General features: G+C 40.6%; 2 protein-coding genes across 6 annotated transcripts in view; one reads left to right on the forward strand and one right to left on the reverse strand.

The window, feature by feature from the left end:
• fbxw12 (F-box and WD repeat domain containing 12) overlaps positions 1-2,373 on the forward strand; it is an 11,132-nt gene extending 8,759 nt beyond the window's left edge. The window contains exons 7-10 of the mRNA XM_016481271.1: positions 1,442-1,652; positions 1,781-1,959; positions 2,039-2,169; positions 2,262-2,373. Of these exons, the coding sequence (XP_016336757.1) occupies positions 1,442-1,652; positions 1,781-1,959; positions 2,039-2,169; positions 2,262-2,361 (621 nt within the window). The 3' untranslated portion in view covers positions 2,362-2,373. The remainder of the gene's footprint in view (positions 1-1,441; positions 1,653-1,780; positions 1,960-2,038; positions 2,170-2,261) is intronic.
• Positions 2,374-3,055: 682 nt separating this feature from the next.
• Positions 3,056-13,484, reverse strand: ptpdc1b (protein tyrosine phosphatase domain containing 1b). Of its 5 annotated transcripts, XM_016481267.1 has the most exons (11): positions 12,872-13,484; positions 12,541-12,573; positions 11,850-11,884; positions 11,390-11,564; positions 10,967-11,047; positions 10,751-10,869; positions 10,425-10,562; positions 8,559-9,607; positions 3,500-3,682; positions 3,247-3,357; positions 3,056-3,175 (listed from the first exon to the last, which is right to left on the reverse strand). In XM_016481267.1, the coding sequence occupies exons 3-11, from the start codon at positions 11,857-11,859 to the stop codon at positions 3,068-3,070; spliced, it is 1,974 nt and encodes a 657-aa protein (XP_016336753.1). In that variant the 5' UTR covers positions 11,860-11,884; positions 12,541-12,573; positions 12,872-13,484; the 3' UTR covers positions 3,056-3,067. The 5 variants fall into 5 exon arrangements, with proteins under 5 accessions (XP_016336753.1, XP_016336754.1, XP_016336752.1 ...); XM_016481268.1 differs by lacking the exons at positions 12,541-12,573; positions 12,872-13,484 and adding an exon at positions 12,846-12,853; XM_016481266.1 differs by lacking the exon at positions 12,872-13,484 and having other exon boundaries at positions 12,541-12,690.
• Between the last annotated feature and the right edge of the window lie 251 nt (positions 13,485-13,735).

The raw sequence follows: 13,735 nt of genomic DNA on the forward strand, positions 1-13,735 counted from the left end.
TCTGCTGTTTCCTTCAGATATGTTTTATGTAGCATAGTTTCACAAAACTAAAGTCAGACCATTCTGTTTTTGCTTCAAATTTCAAAGTATACAGTAGGGCTGTGCAATATATCGAAATTATCGAAATATTGCAAATGTATATATCGCAATATGCATATCGCTAGAGCTTGCAATATTTGGGGCCATGAACAAAAGACAAAGAGAAAATCACTCACTGCTCTTACCTAAATAACTTTTGTAGCTTAAATAAGAATCAGTGCATATTGAATTCATAGAGTAAATACTAAGCAGTGTTGTATTTTTTCTTTTTATTATTCAGTTCCTAAACTCATGTTAAAATAATTACACTAATGTTAAAATTACATTTTTATGTAATGCTAGAGTAAAACACTACCGTTCACGTTCAGAAGTTGTTGTAGGGGTGCTTTCTTATTAGAATCAGAATCAGAATGAGCTTTATTCACCACTTAAGTGTGCGCAAACACAAGGAATTTGTTGTGGTTTTACAGGAACTCTTGGTACATACATACATACAAATAACCATATATAGGACACAAGATAGTTATAGAAGTTCACAGAACTAACTCAGCAACAGCTGAGTAAAACTGTTTCATCTGAGCATGTGGCACTTTAAGCATTATCGTATCGCATATCGAATATCGCATTATTTAATGAGTTATCGCATATTTCTTCAATATTGCACAGCCCTAGTATACAGTCTAATTTGGATTAAAAACTATTCATTCTGTATCTTTGTTTGGATCATGATTAAAATGCATTGGTTGATTTTGGGGTTTGTTTTAAAATTAAAATTTAGTTTTGTTATATTTCAATTTCAAAAAGAAACATGCAGCAATAGCCTAATAAAACGACACCTTTTCATTTACTGTATAATGTCTTCAATCTCATTTTGTTCAAAGAAAAATCGTGAGAAAATCGAATCGTGAAATCAAACCCGTGAATCAAATCGTGAGTTGAGTGAATCGTTACATGCCTAATCGGCGGATAGAGCTAGGAACAGAGAGCTGGGTTAGTTTGGTCTGGAGGAGTGCTGGGATGATTGTACTGAAAGCAGAACTGAAGTCCACAAACAGGATCCTCACATAAGTCCCTGGTTTGTCTAGATGTTGTAGGATATAATGCAATCCCATGTTGACTGCATCATCCACAGATCTGTTTGCTCGGTAAACAAACTGCAGGGGGTCCAGTGATGTCCTTCAGATAAGCCAACACCAGTCTCTCAAACGACTTCATGACCAAAAATACATTCAAAAAACACATTGAGTTCAGGTCGAAATGCTAAAATGCTAACTCATCTCTGGGCCTACAATAATCTGTCATCCCTGCATCACATTTTTTATAACTATAATAGCATTGTAGACATCTCATTTGAAAGTTTGGTATATTTTGAACTGAATGTCATTGGTGTGTTTTTGGGGAGGTTTTCTACAGTGACAGTGTGTGTTTCCCTGCTGAAGATGAGGACCGTCTGTGTCATAGTCTGCCAGTCACTGGCTGTTGTGCCGCTTTGTTTCTGCCGTCTCAACCCGCACGGCTCGCAGTCATCCATTCTGACGGCCGCTTCAACTACAACACACTCTCGGTCTTTGACCTGACCATGAAGGAATCCAAATACAAAAAGGAAACACAAGGTTGGCCTTAAAAATGTGTTGCTTTCTTATTTTTGTTAATATTTTCGTTCACACCTACAAATTACAAATAAAAGTATTACAATGCAATAATCTCTACTGATACAGTATGTCATGCCTTCCCATTTTAGCTCAGCAAGTCGCCTCTTTTCAGGTAGCGCTAAGCCATCGTTCGGACGTCATTCTCGAGGCGAGAGGGAGCAGCGCTCTTCTAGTTACAGATGGAAACCATCTGAAGGTCTACACATTTAAAGGAGAACTTGTTGCTAGTTTTGAAGACCATTTACAGCCAATCACTGCTCTTTGTGTGGTAAGCTGTTTGACCAATACATTTCAAAGCTCTCCCTGTGAATAGTTTGACTTATAAAATGAATTGTGCTATCTTGCAGGACAGTTTTAGGGTGGTGACAGCATCTCGTGACCTGTCTCTCAGAATACTGACCTGGAGAAATGATCCAGAGCATGGACTTACACTTGAAAGCCAGTATCATTTGCTCGGAGGCTCCTTCACAAGGTCCAGGTACAGCATTATCGCTCACACTGTCAGGTGATTTTTACATGCACCATGTTTTGATGGGTAAATTAACTTTTTTTGTATATATGTATTTCCAGAGGATTCACCAACGTTGCCTGTGATTATTCGAGTATTGTGGGCTCTGTGGAGTCAGTGGATGGGAACGATGTTCTGAAGGCTTATACCTTTGATTTCTGACCACATAATCACCAGATGTATTCAGATCTTTTATACTTACTGACCAGGGCTGTGTTTCCCAAAAGCATCGTAAGCCTAAGTAGATCGTAGACCCATTGCCACCAATGGTCTCTACGATCAACTTACGATGCTTTTGAGAAACGCAGCCCAGATCCATGTATAGCCGGAGATGCTGTTACATTAATGAGACAATTAAAACATTAGAACTAATATTTTTACATAGATATCAAAAAGGTTAGAAGGAATTGTGGGATTGTTTGCATAAAATATATAACTATAATATGACTATAACTTTTCCTCTTTGCAATAAAGCTAATCTCAGAAGATTTAATTTCTAGTTGTGTGCAATCTAATTATTTTATTACAAATAACTGTACAAACATGGTACAAAAATGAGAGGTTTCAGTTGCAATGCTTTTCAAGTATTAGCACAATGGCTCATAGTATACAGTGTATGGTATTTCTTTTACATCAAATAATTTACCATGTAAAACGCATTTTCCAACTTCTACAAATGGGACAATTATAATTAGTCTATCTGTGGGCTAAATCACATGTTGGATTCCTCACCAGAACCAAGACCTGAGAAACAACTAAAGAAACTGCTGCAGCAGATGTGTAGAGTTAGTCTTTGATGTTGGACAAAGATGTAAATAAACAAATTCTCTTTGTAATTAAGATGTTCAGCTAGTTAATGTCACACGTGTTAGACCTCAAACTCATTCATGACAGCCGACCTCAAATGATGCAGAGCAATCTTCAAGATCCCGTTCATGATTTTGTGGACACTCTTCCCACCATCTGTGTTTTTCATCTAAAGAGAGCACCAAAATAAATAAAAGTATGCATGTGACCATTTCAGGGCATCTCAGAATGACACAGTACCTTTGTGAAAGCTTTTGTCGCTCGCTCCAGGAAAGTGCTCTCGACTTCCTCGGGTATTGTTAATACATGAGCAAAGCAGTCCAGAATACACATCACTGTTTCTCTTGAAGCCTGAGGATGGTAATAAGAATGGATTCACATCATGGAAAATAATTAAAATGTACGCATGAAATGTCTCTCGTTAGTCATATTGATCCATACTAATCTAAAGTTAATACATTTTAAAAGAACAGATCTGCTATTTAAATCTTACCCTATCTAGGCAGTTGAGCACAGTTTGGGGGTCCTGACTGGTCTCTGTTAGTGTGTGAACATCATGAGCTGAGATGATTGGCTCTTTGAGCTGCTCCAGCCAGGACCACATGATTCCAGACAGAATAAATGGGTCTTTTTCCAAACACAGTCGCTCCCACGCACCTTGACGATTAAGATCTGCCTGCAGAGGAGAATGAACAAGTTTACTAATCTTTCATTCAGAAAGTTTAGGCCATATGTTCTATATGATGTGAAGAGATTAGCCATATAAGACTAAGACTAACTCGGTCATCTTGTGCTGCAATGTATCTCCGGCTAAAACCAGCTAACGTTAAAGTTAGTGTGTCCATATAACGTACCAACATAAATACTTCTCACGTCATGTACAGTGTAGGTCAAAAACAAAGCTCTACATTTCAGTGCCTCTCCATATTAAACGGGTTAAATGTAAATTAATTTAATCCAACCCTGCGGTGAATGAATCCTGGATGTTGTAATCTGCAATCGTGACCGTAACATGAGGCTTCTCCCGCTTGCATTGTGATCTGTAAACCCTCCTAATGATTTTTTGGCATAAAAGAAAAATGTATCATTTTGACCCATACAATGTATTGTTGGCTATTGCTACAAATATACCCCAGCGACTTAAGACTGCTTTTGTGCTCCAGGGTCACATATATCCCTCCATGGCATATTTAAGTCCCACTTGAATGGTGATCCTTCTGTGTCCAAAATATATCAAAGACATTGGGGGAACTGTCAGGACCCTCTAGGCCCTCAACTTATTGTAAAAACAATATTTACAATTTCTAAATAAATGTTTTCCCTCCATGGCATATTTAAGTCCCACTTGAATGGTGATCCTTCTGTGTCCAAAATATATCAAAGACATTGGGGGAACTGACAGGACCCTCTAGGCCCTCAACTTATTGTAAAAACAATATTTACAATTTCTAAATAAATGTTTTAAAATATAGTTTTAATAAAAAATAATTATTACTAATTTTATTTAAACAATTCATAATTTGACAAACATCATCTATATAAAATATATACAACTTCTGCTGTGAAAAAAAACCTCTTCAAATCTGCGTATTCAATGAATGGACTTATGAACACCGCCCATTTTCTCCATATTTGAATGTTTCCGCCTAGCGTCTGCGGCTCTGTGATTGGAGGTCCAGCTGTGAAATTACAGAGGGACACGCAATAGTAAATCAATGGGGGAGTAATTTCGAATGACAGAAAAATTGACCAATCATATCTTTCCTCTAAATGGGCGGGCCTTGTTATCACTAACTTTATGACAAGTTCCGCCCGCTGTGGGGATCTCTCGGAAAAAATATATATACGCTGATAAACTAACTAGCCATTATTCACGTCACGATGGAAGCCGCACATAACCTAAGTGAGGACATTTACTAGGCCTCTGAGCCAATAATAATATTATTTATTATAAACACTGTTTGTCATGAAGTGTCTGTTGCTATTTGTTTTGTGTCAGCGCTGTCCTGATGTGTTGTCTTAAACACATTACATTTGTTGGTTTTGTGTGATGGGAGGGAGTGTCTGTACGTTTTGCCCGCTGAAGTGCAGATATTTGTAATGAGGATTTGCATTTGACTTAAATTTAGCTGTTTTATTTTGGTAATATCAGTCACTCTCGCTGTGCTGTTTTGTTGCGGTCGCACATCGGACGAGAAGCACAGTGGTGCAACACGTATCACACACTGACCGCGTCGCGTCAGCAAACGGGATGAGAAATTGCGATCTATAGCACAATGAATCACGGAATTTATTAGACCCACAGAAAGACAAACATTTTGCTAAAAAATGCACAATACACAATCTTCCAACCTAGGATGAAGTCATTATGTAAATTAACAATAATTTGGGACAAATATAATGTCATTTAATGGAAAATGATGTGAGTGGCACTGAGGCGCGGCAGGATTATGAACTGTGCCCGGAGTCGGGAGCCGCGGACAGTCGCCGCCGGTGTGCATACAGTCATGGAAAACAATGTGTGGGAATTTTAAAGACGTGGTGCGGCGCGGTGCAGGGCTGCACATGTCGTCCAGTGTGCACCGCCTTAAGGCTGGATAGCCTCTTGTTTCAGAGGTGGAATGGTCAAAGATTACTTTTAGAAGAGGACACCGTAAGCTAGGCTGGTAGTTTTTTCCCCCGACAAGGGTAGGGGGAGGGGGCCTAGGCTCAAGGGTCACGGTTCGCTACTGATCAAAAACATCTTGGGACAAGGTTTTCACACTGACAGCTGTCATTGTAAGACAGTTAGCAAATCCGTTTGTTTGTCCGAGTGAGCAACAGTAACTAAGGGTGGGGCTGATAGGTCAATTAGGTCCATCATGCAGAGCTGCCAGTCTTCAGTGGGACTATGAGGATGAATTGGAGGAAGGCAGAATAAGACGCTACATGCTAAAACTCATTGTAAGTACTTGGATGCAGAGTTGCCAACAGAAGACCACATAATCCCCTGACCTGTTGGTTTAACAACCAGGCTAGGAATTTTAATGAACTGAAACAGAGAATATGCTGACTTAATAGTGGCATTTCACAAGTTCACATGTTCATGTAATCTTTAATGAAGAGGTTTGGCTTGCTGTTGAACTCGACCCAAGCCTGAAGTACCCCCTAGGACTTACATACGCCTCTTCAGGTGCTGACTTTTCTTCTCTCCCAACTTTTCTTTGGAACTCATTTAAACTATATTTAAAACAATGAACTAAGAACAAATAAAAAGTCTTTCAGCCATGCAATCTCTCTAAAACAGTGAAGATACAGTGGCAACTTGTAATCGTCTCCTGAAGTACAATGGAAATAGTCTGCAGTCTTGTCTAAGACCATACACCAAAACCTAGATTCAGGTCAAGAGGACCACAAGATCAACTCTCCAAATCTGATGGGATATAAAGTAAATCATAGAGCAGATATCCTAAAAACTATGCAGCCACAGAACTCATCCTGCTAAAGATGGACACTCATGTCTGGAGGTGTGCAAGTTCTGAAAAAGGCTCCTAAAGACACCTCTGCTCCTCAAACAAATCCTACACCAGGGATGGGCAGCTTCGGTCCTATTATTTTTAAGCACTCCTTAACAGTTTGGTTGGATTTTTTCAGGTATGTTTGATTAGGGATTGAAGTAAACCCTGCAGGACTGTGGCCAATCCCTGCCCTTAACTTTAATACTTCTTAGTACAGGGCTGCAGAACTCAGTTCCTGGATGGCCCCTGCAGAGTTTAGCTTCAACCCTAACTGAACACACCTGATCCAGCTAATCAAGTCCTTCAGGCTTATTCGAAAACTACATGGTATATGTGTTGGAACTAAACTCTGCAGTTCTGCACACCTGTCTTAGTAAATCAGTACATGCATCTACCTGCCAAGTAGACACCTTCTGAATTTGCACCTTCTCTCCCTCCTTCTCGAGGTCTACCGCAAGGGATTGAGCCACCAGGAGGCGACGGGACTCCAGAGACAGCTCGGACTGGACAGTGATGAAGGGCACCTCCGAATGCTCTTTTTCATTATGTTGAGTCTCGTCAGGGTCAGAACTGTGCTTGCAGTCTTTCCTCCAGTAAGACAGTATTTGGGAGATGCTTGTGGTGCTTTTCTCATCTGAAACGCCTAGAGATTGGCTTCGCTGCAGGACCGACTGCCTCCTGGTTTTGAGCAGTGGAGATCCTTCTGTCTGGTCCATAAGAGTTTTCAGCTCCCATATATTGCTGGTTGAGCTGTAGATGGGATTGTCCTTGCAAGCCCCCAGAGAAGGAATGACGTAGTTCTGGGAAACACAGCTGAAAGCTCCCAGCTGATCATTGATGGTAGTTGAGTGGATGCTGGCTAAAACCCCGAGAGGGTTATCCGAGAGGTTTAAAGACGCTGCTAACCTCTGGAGGTGAGACTCGCTGTAGCTAAGGCTCTTACGGACCAAATCCGTTTGTTTGTCCGAGTGAGCAACAGTAACTAAGGTGGGTGGGGCTTACTGATAGGTCAATTAGGTCCATCATGCAGAGCTGCCAGTCTTCAGTGGGACTATGAGGATGAATTGGAGGAAGGCAGAATAAGACGCTACATGCTAAAACTCATTGTAAGTACTTGGATGCAGAGTTGCCAACAGAAGACCACATAATCCCCTGACCTGTTGGTTTAACAACCAGGCTAGGAATTTTAATGAACTGAAACAGAGAATATGCTGACTTAATAGTGGCATTTCACAAGTTCACATGTTCATGTAATCTTTAATGAAGAGGTTTGGCTTGCTGTTGAACTCGACCCAAGCCTGAAGTACCCCCTAGGACTTACATACGCCTCTTCAGGTGCTGACTTTTCTTCTCTCCCAACTTTTCTTTGGAACTCATTTAAACTATATTTAAAACAATGAACTAAGAACAAATAAAAAGTCTTTCAGCCATGCAATCTCTCTAAAACAGTGAAGATACAGTGGCAACTTGTAATCGTCTCCTGAAGTACAATGGAAATAGTCTGCAGTCTTGTCTAAGACCATACACCAAAACCTAGATTCAGGTCAAGAGGACCACAAGATCAACTCTCCAAATCTGATGGGATATAAAGTAAATCATAGAGCAGATATCCTAAAAACTATGCAGCCACAGAACTCATCCTGCTAAAGATGGACACTCATGTCTGGAGGTGTGCAAGTTCTGAAAAAGGCTCCTAAAGACACCTCTGCTCCTCAAACAAATCCTACACCAGGGATGGGCAGCTTCGGTCCTATTATTTTTAAGCACTCCTTAACAGTTTGGTTGGATTTTTTCAGGTATGTTTGATTAGGGATTGAAGTAAACCCTGCAGGACTGTGGCCAATCCCTGCCCTTAACTTTAATACTTCTTAGTACAGGGCTGCAGAACTCAGTTCCTGGATGGCCCCTGCAGAGTTTAGCTTCAACCCTAACTGAACACACCTGATCCAGCTAATCAAGTCCTTCAGGCTTATTCGAAAACTACATGGTATATGTGTTGGAACTAAACTCTGCAGTTCTGCACACCTGTCTTAGTAAATCAGTACATGCATCTACCTGCCAAGTAGACACCTTCTGAATTTGCACCTTCTCTCCCTCCTTCTCGAGGTCTACCGCAAGGGATTGAGCCACCAGGAGGCGACGGGACTCCAGAGACAGCTCGGACTGGACAGTGATGAAGGGCACCTCCGAATGCTCTTTTTCATTATGTTGAGTCTCGTCAGGGTCAGAACTGTGCTTGCAGTCTTTCCTCCAGTAAGACAGTATTTGGGAGATGCTTGTGGTGCTTTTCTCATCTGAAACGCCTAGAGATTGGCTTCGCTGCAGGACCGTCATCCTGGTTTTGAGCAGTGGAGATCCTTCTGTCTGGTCCATAAGAGTTTTCAGCTCCCATATATTGCTGGTTGAGCTGTAGATGGGATTGTCCTTGCAAGCCCCCAGAGAAGGAATGACGTAGTTCTGGGAAACACAGCTGAAAGCTCCCAGCTGATCATTGATGGTAGTTGAGTGGATGCTGGCTAAAACCCCGAGAGGGTTATCCGAGAGGTTTAAAGACGCTGCTAACCTCTGGAGGTCAGACTCGCTGTAGCTAAGGCTCTTACGGACATAGTAAAGAGGTTGTGTGTTGCTTCTATTGGCTCTGGGTAGACCTGGAAGACGCGGCCTCATCATAGTCGTCCCATTTTCCAATATCTCTCTGTTTAACTGATATATTGAATTTTCATTAATCATCTTCTCTACCACATGTGTGACGTCAGGAACCTCGACAACGTCCTCCTCGATAACCTGGTGATTCTCTGCGATGTCCAGTAGGAGTCTGCAGATGAGAGGGACGAGCTTTGGCACGTATCTCAACTTCCGAGCCTCGTATCCGTGCAGTATATGTTTCTGGCGTATCAAGTATTGTGAAAGAGTAACAGGCGGCGCTCTGGGCTCAGCGTTAGCAAACACGTTCCTTAGCGGAACCAGGAACTGAGCAAATTGCCTGACACACTGGAGCTGTCCTCTAGTCTGGATAGAGTTAGGTCGTTTGCTTCGAACTAACAGAATGGCTTGGTCTGCTGTCATCTGTGTGGTGAACAACAAGAAACAGGCCAGCAACACACCTATGACATCAACAAGTAAAAAGAGTTAGTATCCAACTAGCGTACATCTTGTAATGTTGCAGTTCGGTTGCAAAAATTTAAGTGTAGGTTACTACAAGATTGAAAAACTATTTAATAGGGCTTTTTTGTCTTTATTTGAGAGGACATTCAGGGAGAGACAGGGATCAGGAAAGCCTTCCTGTAGCTAGAACAGTAGAGTATGGCATTAGCAGGGCAGGATTATGATACGGCGGTGCCCCGGGCACGGACCGATTTGAAGGCCCCCCTCAGTTGAAATCATGTTTTGGGGGCGGCGGTAATTCGGCTGGGCCCCTCTCTGGGCTAGTGCCCTGGGCACGTGCCTGGTAGTGCCGTGTGTTAATCCGGCCCTGGGCAAACATGCCATAATCATGGGTTCGATTCCCTAGGAATGTATGAATTGAAAAAATTTATAATTCTTTAATGTAAAAGCTTTGGCTAAATGAGTCTGTGTAAATGGAAAAGGACTATGAGCCGGGACTTGTACTTGAGTCACCTGGAGTGCTGTCCATAAGGCTATAGCTATGACAAACCCTAAAATAAACACATTTTTAGAAGCTTGTGCTCACTGCATGAGTAGTGCTTATGCAGATGCTTTTGACTAAAGCGACTTACGGCAGCATTATTACTGACACAATCCCTCTGGAGTAACTTGGGGTTAAGTGTGCTGCTCGAGGACACAATAATAATAGCTTATGTCTGCTTCTGGGGATCAAACCAGCAACCTATAAGCCACATCACCCAAAAAATATGTATTTTTATTCAATTATAAATATACTGTATTTTAAACGTACTGTACCTGTTCTGCCAAGCCCTGCGTGACAGTGAACAGCCATCTTGCCTTCTTGGATGGCAAAAGACATGACTTTCACCATATCCAAGATGGATGTGAGAGACGCCACACCATAGTCATTCCATCTAAAGTTGTAGAAATATACTAAAATAAAGCAACAAGAGTACCTTTACAACTTAATCATATAAAAACAACCACTGCTATGTTTTTACTTAATGTGTTAAGAAGATTCTTTACGTCTTTAACTTCTTATTGTCACATTACACAGAAAAACGCACTGAAATCTAAAAGTTTGGCAGAATCAGACAATGTACAAAAAGCAAGTCACTCACTGCCAGCCTCCATGAATGTCTCCGGTCGGTAAGAAAAGCCACTCTCGGGATCCAGTGGGTTTCCACAGCTGGCATGTTCGCCAGGGCACTGGAGGTTAATGACGGTCTTCAAACCACATCTTAACACGACGAAACAGCAAATCATAAAAGTGTACCAAACACATACTCCAGAACCAGTTTTCTAAAGGCACGTTTATGCACGATCATCAGTTTTACCTCAAAAACTGGTCTATTACGTCAAATTTTTCATTGATTTTGGTGGAAGGGCGGGCCATGGCCAGCAGATTGTCAGTGATCCTAAAAAAAAACAGAGGAACCATGAGTTGGAATAATCCATTCATACATGCTGTTATTGCATAAAACTTGGATTTACTGATTTGTTTTAAATTTTTTTGGCATGCAAAATCAAATAAGCGCAAGCCTTTGATGATCGGCTGACTTTCTGTAGAGGAATAATTTTTGGGAAAGAAACTCGTTATTTTTGTAACTCTGTTTGATAAAAGAAAAATGAACGTTATTTTGATGTGCTGGGAGAACTCAACATACAGAGAAGCTTCGGTTCATAAGACTGCCAAAGGCTTAACCTTTATTTGGTAAAGGCCATGTTTAAGTAAACAGGTGTAAGTGCACGCAGTGTACCAAGACGAGTAAATTCCTCTGATGGCCTGATTGTCTTCACTCCAGTGTGAAGGATCCTCGTACTTGCAGTTCTGCCCACCACATCCCATGGAGCACTGCATACGGTAGGGGATCACATGACACAGCGCCTCTCGAACCATTGTGTATTTTGCTCTGGGAACGCTGGAACCTGTCACTTTAAAAAACAAACAGACATCATCTATTTATAAAATCAGCAGAGTGATCACTCGCTCTTACAGAAGACTGTCTGAAATGAACTCCTTTAAGAATCTGCTCAGTTGATGAGACTGGCTCAGTTCTGCCATCTAGATCTCAAGTAGACATGGAAATCCTGGTTGCTTTACTGAGTACATTAGCAACTCAAAATGTCTTTAAAAGTGGCAAGAGGACAAAACATCGTTCTGATGGTTATTATTTGACTATTACATCAATTTATTCATTAGTTTTTGCCATTCCTTACCAAAGTCCATGATACTCCTTCCTCCATGGCAATATCTATTTGGGCACATGATAAATTAATTAGCACTGCAGATGTCAAAGGGGAAAAGCAAAGTTTTCAGTAAGATTATTATTATTTTTTTTTTTTAAAGATGTCACTAATGCTCACCAATAACTGCATTTATTTGATTGGAAATACAGTAAAAACAATAAGCTGAATTTTCAGCATCATTACTTCAGTCTTCAGTGATGCTTAAGACATATTTCTTATTATAATCATTGTTGAAAACAGTTGTGCTGCTTAATTTTTTGATGAGTACAAGTACAGTTTCTCCCCAGTTCAAATAATGCAAAAACAATATATAAACTGTTCATTAATATTACCTTTAATTTGCCCCTCAAACGTTAAACAGCAACTACAATATGGGTTGGTAGTGTGCTTAATTGTCACAATGTCAAAATGCAAAGTCAGGTTTCATTCTTTACGCAAAATAGAGTTTTGTTTTGGAGTGAAATGTGACACCCATGGAGCTCCAGCAATTCAAAGCTATAAGGATATAACTTGTCTTCATGCAAAAGATATTTGCATTTTTCATTAATTCACCATTATTTCACTTGTTTCTCAGACATCCATTAAAAAGTCTTTAGCGACCATCCTGTTAATTTCTTTACTCACCATTGATTCCAGAGAATGAGTTGCGATTATTACTCACCCAAACACAGCTAGAGAAAATCAACTGTACTCTCTTCAATGCATTGAATCCACAGCTGATTTGATAACTTGTCGATATAGCATTTATTTTGTCTTCAAGATGCACGCTCTTCTTCACTGTGCAAAGCTTATGGATCCATCCAGATCGGCTGTACATCCTGGTCAACAAAAGATATTTGCATTTTTCATTAATTCACCATTATTTCACTTGTTTCTCAGACATCCATTAAAAAGTCTTTAGCGACCATCATGTTAATTTCTTTACTCACCATTGATTCCAGAGAATGAGTTGCGATTATTACTCACCCAAACACAGCTAGAGTCAACTGTACTCTCTTCAATGCATTGAATCCACAGCTGATTTGATAACTTGTCGATATATCATTTATTTTGTCTTCCTTTAAGATGCACGCTCTTCTTCACTGTGCAAAGCTTATGGATCCATCCAGATCGGCTGTACATCCTGGTCATTTTCAAGCAGTAAGTGTCTGACTGAAGGTAGAGTTAGTACTGCTGTTCTGTGCTCACATCAAAGAGTGAATATAAAGCGGCTATTTCAGACTCCCTCAAGATTTACCATCTAATCCACTTACTCCTGAAATAGCCCATTTCTCTGGCCACTGACCTCAGAGAGGGACAGCGTCATCAGCCACAGCTCTGGCTGCATTCTAGTCATTTCAGCTCTAGTTCATTGCTTCTTTAAAGACATTGACGGCTGTTAATTCAACCCATCAAGAGGCCAGTGCAGCTGGCTGAAGCCAGTAACTGAAAATGACAGTGAGGTGAGGTTCTCAAAGCTTTGCAAACTGATGGACTTACAGCAAATCTGATTAAAGGAGAGTCTCCTAAGTAGGAAGTTAACAAGCAGCTGACGCACTGCTCCTCCATCAGCATCAGAGTCAAACTCATCTGTGACCCTGGAGCACAAAAGCAGTCTTAAGTCGCTGGGGGATATTTGTAGCAATAGCCAAAAATACACTGTATGGGTCAAAATTATAGATTTTTCTTTTATGCCAAAAATCATTAGGATATTAAGTAAAGATCATGTTCCATGAAGATATTTTGTAAATTTCCTACCGTAAATATATTAAAACTTAATTTTTGATTAGTAATATGCATTGCTAAGAACTTCATTTGGACAACTTTAAAGATGATTTTCTCAATATTTAGATTTTTTTGCACCCTCAGATTCCAGA

Source organism: Sinocyclocheilus anshuiensis, unplaced genomic scaffold, assembly GCF_001515605.1.
Source record: "Sinocyclocheilus anshuiensis isolate Anshui unplaced genomic scaffold, SAMN03320099.WGS_v1.1 scaffold429, whole genome shotgun sequence".
Lineage (NCBI taxonomy): Eukaryota > Metazoa > Chordata > Actinopteri > Cypriniformes > Cyprinidae > Sinocyclocheilus > Sinocyclocheilus anshuiensis.